The sequence below is a fragment of the Colobus angolensis genome, unplaced genomic scaffold (assembly GCF_000951035.1).
Source record: "Colobus angolensis palliatus isolate OR3802 unplaced genomic scaffold, Cang.pa_1.0 Scaffold31, whole genome shotgun sequence".
Classification (NCBI taxonomy): Eukaryota; Metazoa; Chordata; class Mammalia; order Primates; family Cercopithecidae; genus Colobus; species Colobus angolensis.
The window spans coordinates 5,672,487-5,681,580 of record NW_012116377.1 but is presented as its reverse complement, the minus strand read 5'-3'; the positions used below and the strand labels follow the sequence as shown (position 1 = coordinate 5,681,580).

General features: G+C 48.8%; 1 protein-coding gene across 3 annotated transcripts in view; it reads right to left on the bottom strand.

The window, feature by feature from the left end:
- The window catches only part of MGLL (monoglyceride lipase), a 132,075-nt gene extending 122,981 nt beyond the window's left edge, over positions 1–9,094 (bottom strand). For 2 of the 3 annotated variants that reach the window (XM_011950733.1, XM_011950735.1), the window contains exons 1-2: positions 8,330–9,088; positions 7,719–7,863 (exon numbers count right to left, since the gene is read on the bottom strand). In XM_011950733.1, coding sequence (XP_011806123.1) covers positions 7,719–7,863; positions 8,330–8,339 — 155 coding nt within the window. In that variant the 5' untranslated portion in view covers positions 8,340–9,088. Of the gene's footprint in view, positions 1–7,718; positions 7,864–8,329 lie in introns of all 3 variants that reach the window. The other variant, XM_011950734.1, reaches the window with a different exon arrangement.

The following is a 9,094-nucleotide window of genomic DNA, read 5'->3' as shown; positions in this document are numbered from 1 at the left end:
TCCTTCCTTCCTTCCTTCCTTTCCTCCCTGCCTCCCTCCCTCTCTCCCATCCTCTCTTCAGACTGTCGCTAGAGCTATGACTCCCTGAGAAACATGTGGTTTGAATCTTTTGGGGGGAAGGTGAGGCATACCTTCTCATCACCATATACAAGAGACTGTGTGGAACACCATGCACAGGAACAAATGGTCAGCGTTAGCCTGGGAGCAAGGCATGTTAGCAGACAGCCACAAAGGTCAGCTTGGGCCAGCTGCAAGTGGAGGGACACACAGCACACAGCTCTTCTTACAGCTTCAAACACACAGAGAACAATGTCACCCCGTTTCACTCGCTGACCACCGCTGCATCCCCACCCCCATCCCCTAATGAGCAAGGCGATGTGAAATGAAAAGAACCTCCTACCAACAAGAACCTTGGATGACCCTGCAATATGGGACAAGGGTCATCTTGTCATCTCAGCTGTAAAAATTTGCACGAGTAAAGACCATTTCCTCCGTGTATACAATGACCAATAGTTTGGTTTGCATTCATGGACAAAGTGCATCTGGGATTAAGATCTAAACCTAAAAGGTGCCAATAAATAGACAATGGTGGACAAAGGTTGCTATTCAGGAAGCAGCTTATTCTGCTATTTTTTTCTTCGACTCTACTGCGAAATAAAGCCAGATTTGTATCAGCAGAACATTCTTACAGCAACTGGAAGAAATTATCCCTTAACGAAGCTGTTGAAAAACTCAACTGCAAGAATAGCAGCCGGCCTTGCCTCTTGCCATCAAAAGATCTTTTCTATTCGAAGAGTATTTTTAAAAAGCCCTAAAGAAATGCCCTGTTTAAAAATAAAACAATTTGCTATGCTATCACAAAAGCAGAAGCATCAGAAGGAGAAATAACAGCTTCATACAAGAAAAATAAACTTCTGAAAATTCTTAAAATGGACAAAATAACATACAGGTGCTACTAAAATGCAATAATCTGACTAAAAATAATGTCTTTGCTAGAAAATGCATGGTAGGGCCCATTTTCTCAGAGTTTAAGAGTAAATTTTATGGAACAACAGACATGAGTCAAAGGTGCTTCACTTTTGATTCCTCCTTGTAGGGAGAGAGTGTAAGCTGATTCCTTCCTTCCCTTCAGCAGAGTCACTCATGATTCATATTGATTCATATTGTATGGTGGCATCTGAAATGTAATCAGTTCATTGGCCACTGCTCCTCTTCCTCACTCCCCTCCTGGCTTATCCCAGGGCTGTGCCAACAAATGACCCGCAGCCTGCGGTGATCCCATGTGTCCTCCTTGCCACACAGCAGCCCCACCATGTTCTGAGCTAAGAATATGCTAAAGGTGTGTGCTGTGAAGGAGAATCCCACATTCCCACACCCTCAATAACACCAGCTCCTTCTGCCATCACACCAGAGACACCTGGGAGTCACCTTCCTTCTCCCTCTGCTGCCCATGCATCCTTAGGCACGGTCCCTGTTCATCTCTCCATCCCCCGCTACCACACAATGCTGTCTTTGCCATGACTCGGCCTTCTTCACCTTGCACCTAGATTACTGTGAACCTCTCCATCTGGCTGGTTATTTGAGATACAAAGCTGGGACCCCTACCCCCACCCTTTGGCTCATGCTTTTGTGTTTGGGTCCTCTCCCCCACGTGCCCTTTCCAAGGGTGGAACACCATCCAGGCCACAGGACAGAAGGGCAAGTAGGAGCTGTGACCCAGCCCACACTCTGCTCACCAACTCACGGGGCAGCCTCTGCCCAGTGGGCACTTCTGTCTGATTTGCACAAAGGCTCTGCATGGCATAGCAGCAGCCCTGCCTCTAGGTCCTGGCTGCATCATATTATAATTATTCACGTGTTGGTCCATCCCCACCCCTTCATCAGATGCATGATCTTTGCCACCCTTTCCCCACCCTGGCAACCAAGGACCATGTAGACATTAATAAGGAAGTATTTGCTGAATGAATTGCTGCTTTGGATCCTGGGAGAGGAGAGCAAGGAGCCGTGTGGGGGAGCCACAGAGCTGCATGCAAGGGGCGCTGAGTGGGAGCCAGGCCGTCCTCACCCCTGCAGAGACTGACAGAGTGGAGTTCAAAATGGCCACCTAAAGGGACAATAAGCTGTGTGATTTAGCTGACCCCAGGGAGCATCTGCGCTACACCAGCTGGCTGGTGATGCGGGAACACCTGGTCGCAGGTGGCATGAGTTCAGAAGGGCCACAGGGTTCAGCAGCTGCGGCCTGGGGAGAGGGAAATTCACACTCCCTTCTACGCTCAAAGAAGAAAACAGGACCTGCAGAAGGCTTCTCAGAACACTGAACAAACCCCCGAAGCAGGGGGTGCGAGAGAGAAAGCACTAAACAGCCGGCTGACAACCTGATTAGAAAACCTAAGGGCGGGGAAAGAAAAGCCAGTCCCACCTTTGAGGACAAAGTCTCCGGAAGGCCGTGGGGATGGAATTATGTCCAAGCAGATGGTAAAAATTCTTCACCTCCGGATGGATCCAGATGGCTGGGAGGGGCCCTTATTTCCTAGAGCCACAGGTGCCACACCCATGTCTGACTGGGGGCTGATGTGAGGAGGACATTATAAGGATGCAAGAAGGGGGGATGTTCTATACCACTTAAATCTACCCAGGCCTCAGGGCACGGCCTCTCCTCCAGGTAAACTGGCATAGGTGGTGGAAGTGCCTGAGGATGGCACTGCCCATTGCTGCAGACACACACAGGGAGTGAAGACTTCATGGAGAAAGGGATCAACATGGGCCTGGAACGGGAGGGCTGTGATGGGGGCCATCACGGAGCCCCACTCCCGGGAGCAAGGGAAGGAACAGCAGGAGTGGGGAGCCCTGTCTTATTGGTTCTAGATCCACCGAAAGCGGCCACAGTTCTGAGAACTTGGGCAGGTTCCAGAAACGATGCCAAATCTCCCTTGCTAGTCCATCCCCTGCCTGTGTTCCCCTTGCAGCACCTAGCTCCACGTCACTGGTAGGAAATTCCTGAAAACTATGCAGGCTGTACCCTGGCCCCGAGGCAGCTGAGACCGGTGGAGCAGACCAGGTGGGAGAGGAGGGAGCCATGGTGATGGAGTGGTTACAAAGTTCCTGGAGGGAAAAAGCCATGTGACCAAGGTCTGAGGCAAGAAAGGACTAGAAGCCAAGGCCAATAAGGTTCAGAGAAAGGGCTTACTTCCAGAAGGTCTTCATAAATGCAGGCAAATTGGGAACAAAATGCAAAACAGAGATTTAAAGGAGGAAGCACTTGCTGGAGGCCGGAGGGCAGGGCTCTGGAGGAAGTGGAGAGGGCTGGCTTCCCAGGGATGTGCCTTGGGACATCAGCAAGGGAGGGACAATCACACTTTGAGCCAGTTCCTTCAATACACCAGTTATCATCTTAACAGAAGCTACAGAAAAGAAAGTGGGCCAGTTCTTCAGAGTTGAGGGGCCGCCGGGAAGGCCAAGTGCGCGAGCCGACGGGTGGACTAGCACTAGAGAAAGATGGGAGTGAGATGTGTCCACTCGGTACCCCTCTACTCAGCACCTCCTTCACGCCAGTCCTTGCAGATGAACAGCAAATATGGTCTGCTCCATACCTTGAACTCACTGCCTGGAAGGGGTCAGAGTTGTACAATCATATAATTACAGCCTGCTCTCCAGCCTTCCTGGTCATTCCAGTGTCAAATGAGGATATTTTTGGAGTCTAAGTCATCAAATTGCACATTGTTTTCACACCACACCCTTTCCCCCACCCAAGCACTGCCATTCGGTCATTCTTATGGGTAAGGAATTCTCACAGTTAACTTCCAGGTGTCCTTTCTATGAACTGAGAGCCACTTGGTGGGCTGAATTCAAAGGTGCTAAATATTTCTCAAAGGGGCACAAGAGCAACCGTGACCTCTTAGCTGAAGAGCCCACAAAGCAGCTTGCCCTCATCCATGGGCCAGTCTCCATCACCCTGTGATAGCATCAGTGGACATTTGCTCATGATCCAGTAGGCTTTTTTTTTTTTTGAGATGGAGTCTCACTCTGTCACCCAGGCTGGAGTGCAGTGGCGCAATCTGGGCTCACTGCAACCTCTGCCTCCTGGGGTCAAGCGATTCTCCTGCCTCAACCTCCTGAGTAGCCGGGACTACAGGCGTCTGCCACCTCACCTGGGTAATTTTCTGTATCTTTAGTAGAGAGGGAGTTTCACCACTTTTGGCCAGACTGGTCTCGAACTCCTGACCTCAGGTGATCCACCCACCTCGGCCTTCCAATGTGTTGCGATTACAGGTGTGAGTCACTGTACCCAGCCAATATTTTTAAATTCCAGCATGCTGAATTGGATGAGGCAGCTAGTCAGCCAAGGGCATAAATTCCGCTTTTTCGTTGTTGTTGTTGTTTTCAGAAGAGACACATATCTCTGATCTTTTTTTTTTTTTTTTTAAGAGACAGAATTTCAACATGTCGCCCAGGCTGGTCTCAAACTCCTGGTCTGGAGGAATTTCCCACCTCTGTCTCTGGAGTTTGTGGGGCTACAGATGTGTACCACCGAACCCAGGTCATTTCCCACTTTTAATATATCATGAGCAAACGATTAGGGAGAATTCATTATTCTCTTTCTCTTTACCCCAGGAAGTGATCTTTACCCTAACTCAAAATGTAAAAATTTATCAGGAAAACACCACCTATAAAGACAAAATCTGTCCTGCTTGGTGGTGTAAGGAGAACAACTGGATTTGGTCCTCGTCAGAAGAATGTGAACCAAATCCTGCTACTGCCAGCAGGGTCATTTGTAGAAAGATTCTTTGTAACATTGGACTTCTGTTTCCTCATCTGTAAAAACGGGAATAGTAAGAATAATAATACTTGTCTCACAGATTGATGTGAAGATAAAATGAGATCATGTGTGCACAGAATCTAGTCCAGACCCTAGAACATACTTGGCACTCAATTAATATGAGGTAATTCTGCCATGCCTTAAGTATAAGATTTGTTATTACCATAAATACTACAGCATGAATTTGCCTTGGCACTGCCAAATGGAGTTTAAGCTCTGATTCCTGATGATGAAATACAGAGACTCTGGCCTGCTATGTTAAAAACAGCACTGACGGTAAAGGTTAACCCAAGACATGCTTTCTCTTTCTCAGGGTCCAGTCTGAGGAGGCTGGTGTTTGTACGACAGAATTTGCTTCCATAAAGCAGGTTAAGCCAGGTTCCCAGTGCAGCGGCTGATGCCTGTGGCTTGGTGTTGCTCTGAGCCACCTGCAGAGCCAGTGTTGGAACCCAGCAGGTCCTCTGAGGGCAATATGTCCTTGTAGGTGCTCATGGCAGGCTCCAGGAGCTGGAGGTAACTGATTGGCCAGAAAATCCACCCAAACCAGTACTGACTAACTGAGGCTGGCACAGATCCTTCTGCATAATAAGATATCCACAGTCCCTGGGGTGGTTTCTGAGGTCCCGGGGGCCTCTATGAGAAAGAGAGCAGAGGCGGGGCTGGAGATGAGGTGCTCTTAACCCAGGTTTTGCCCACAGTTGGTAGAGTAGTGGAGGAGGGTTCAGTCTCCTCTTTTTTTGCCCCTTGTTTTTCCTCCCTTCTTTCTTCCTAACTGGGAAGAGGCAGGATTGCACAAAGCCAGGCCCTGGTTTTGCTGAAGACGGGTAAAGAGACTGGGGGGAAAGATTGAAGCCCTGGTGACTTGAGGTCCCCTCCTTCTTCCTAAAAGCAGAATGAATGATTCTGTGCAGGCAATAATAATAATACTTATTATAATGATGCTGCGGGGGTCTCCCAGATCATGCAAGAGGGCGGGCATGCTGAGCAGCTGCTCTCGGTTATGAAGATACAGAGGTGTTTCATGCTGGCTGGCACAAACGTCTGCCCTGAGCCCCCACGCTAGGATCCCCAAGACTGCCCCAAGATCCAGCAAGCACAGGGTAAACATGAGTCATGGCAAGGGGCCTCCAGGACCTCTGCATCATCTCCAGGGGCTGGAGGCAGGGCAGGTAGGACCTTAGCCAGCCACTTCCTCTTTGGTAAACTGAGGAAAACACAACAGAAAGTGTTCATTGAGCCACACATGCTCATGGTTCTGTTGCTCTTTCTATTTCAGTACTCCTGCCCTCAATATTTTTTTCCCTTAACCTTTTCTAGACCCATATGTTTCTTCCAAATTCTGGGGCCGAACTGCCTCAACCCATCCAACCCTGTTCTTAAGCCCATCAGCAACCACCATAAGGCGGACGCTGACATCCAAGAGGCAGCTCAGTTTAAATTAAGAAGTTGAGTTATCATTTCTAACTAGAGCAAAAGCAACGGAGCAGAGAGAGCTCCCTGCAATGCAACTTCAGCACAGAGATTGTGAAAACCACTCGCAGGCGAGGAGAGGGCAGGGCAGCCAACTTGACCATTTCTAACCCACTCACCCACAGCCCTCCCCCTGTGCCGGGACTACAGAACCTCTTTATTTTTGTTGACTTCGCACTAGGACAACCCCACTACTTAACCAACAAAGCCCCCCAAGTCTGAGACTCAGATTAAAAACTTCTATTTTCAATTATTTGTCCTCTTTCTGTATATTGATCAAATTACCACAAACCACTAATCTGTTAGAAATTAATCCAAGATTGAGCAATTCTACAGCCAGTTAAGACAGAGTGGAGAATTAATGATTAATTAGCATCATAATGCTTGACAACCCCCACCCTTCCTCTAATGCACATGCACGTACAGACACATTCTTTAAGAAATGTATTACCAGAACTGGTAGGCACCCTTCTCAGCACATTACCCACTTGAAAACACTAGAGAGAAACCATAGTCAGTATGTATAGCTGCCCTGAAGCTGTGACTCTATGCCGGGTTTTAAAAGTCCATATCTCTGTGTTTTTGACGTGAGGCTCCCTGGATCACACCTTGATGAAGACAGAGAAGAAATTTTACACCTGTGTGAGGGTTGGGTGATTACTGGAGCACAAAGAGAGACACGATCCAACCACACAATGATCCCTAGGAGACAAGAGGCCTATGAAACAGGTAAAATGTCCCTGGAACAGGAAATGTTCACTTGTCACCAGGCCAATTGGTTACCACAAATAAGTTCTTTTTCCAAATAACACAAACAAGCAGGGTTTTCCTGCTTCATCCAAGAGGAGGGAGCAGCAGCAGGAGACCAGCTGTCTTGTGTGTAGTCCCAATGCCTGCTTCTAATAGCAAGACAAATCCTTGATGGAAAATGTACAAAGTAATCGAGCAGGCAAGGAATCGGAAGGAAATACCCAGGCCCCTTTCTTCCTGGTGACACACGTATGCCATCTTCCGAAGCTCAGAAACAAGCAGGAAAAGAGAGCAAAGGTGAAGATATATGTATTACTTCGGGTTTCTCATCCATCTAGGAGATTTTCTTTAATTGTTGGGTTTGATTTTAAATGAATGCCTGTACAACAGGAAATCAACTCCAGTACAAAAAATAAAGTCATGTGGAATTTTTGAAAATTGCCATACGGTAGGATCCATATCTGAGTTGTTATAATGGAAAAAGAATTCCTGCTTCTTAATTTAAAAATTATAAAGTATACATTTTAGCTTTGTTAACATTGCTCAGCCTAACGTTAAAATAGCAGGGGAAGTAGGTCATAGAGAAAGCGGCCCCGCCCCAGATGGCACATGATAACGACCAGAGGAGAAGCAGGGGTCAAGCTCCCCTGTCACCTGGGGTGACTCTTTAAGGAAGACTTACTTGGGTGTGCCTGCGGGTTTCCAGTACCTGCAGAAGAGGTACTGTCCGTCTGCATTGACCAAGTGAGGGAGATCCTGGTAAGGAACGCTCTGCGGGGTCCGCCTGGGGGAACTTTCCTCTGGCATTCTGGAAGGGTCTTCAGATCCTAGAAGGAAAAGTGACATATTCCAAAGTCAGAAATATCTCAAGAACATGTATGGATAGGAGAGAAAAGCCTAGTTCAGAGTCAGTAACATTTTTTTAAAAGCAGTTTTAAAAACCCCTCCATTTCAAAGGTTTAAAAAATATATTTCTTGCAAACCTCTCCAAGACTGAAAAATCCCATTTGTTCTTAAGAAAATGCTCACTTTATTTTTTAAGTACCTCATTACAGCTTTTCCCCCTTCCCATCTGTGTTTATTTTAAATCATTTCAGGAAACTTCATCTTAAAGACTATTTTAGCTGTAATCAAGTGGAAATTACAGTCAGCTCTATGGGTACAAAGACCCAGCTGCAAGAAGACCTATCTATCTTAAAATCTCCAAGGAACAGTTTCAAGTGGGCACAGTAATGAGGTGGATGATACTCAGATTATTCCTCCCATCTGAAATTCCAAGGATACATGACAAACCTGTTTCCATTATGTGCTGGCGTTTGCATTCCACAACCACGACAGCCTGGAGAATCAGAACCAGGCAAACCGGGCTGTTCCCTCATCTGGGCGGCCCCAAGGCAGCATGAAGGCAGCTCCCGAGCCCTCTTCCCGCACCCAGATCCTGCCTTTCGTGCTGGGGCGCTCAGCCGGGAGCCTGCTTCCAGCTCCCACTGGCAGGCTCTCCGGGGCTCCCCTCCCTCCCCAGGGCGGGGAGCGGCGCTGCGAATCTCCACTACTAGTTCATGTCATCACTTTTCCTAAACAAATCGCTGGAGGGGCTCGGAGAAGGGAGGGGCCCAGAAAACTGGGAAACTAGCTCGGCGCACACCGAGGCACCTCGCAGACGCACAAATGCGGGCGCCCAAGGCAAAGTCGCCCCCAAGGTTTCTCACAAACTTTGCTTCCTGCGCGTCTCCGACAGTACAGGACATGTAGCCCCGCAGCTGTCATCGGAAATGTCCCTGGGAAAACCGGGGGGCGCTTCGCCGAGTGTCTGCACCGGGGAAGGTGGGGACTAGAAAGATGGAGTTGATGGGGACAAGTTGGTTTGGGGGCTGGTGCGAGGGAGTAGGGAGGGCGCGCGCGCACACACACGCGCGCACACAAGGACACGCGCGCACACACACCGTGCACACACACACGCACACATGGGTAGCGGGAGCCCACGCCGGGTGTTTCCGGGACCCCGATGCTGCTCCCCACCCCTGACGGCGGCACTGGCGGGCTGGGGCGGGGGCCGGG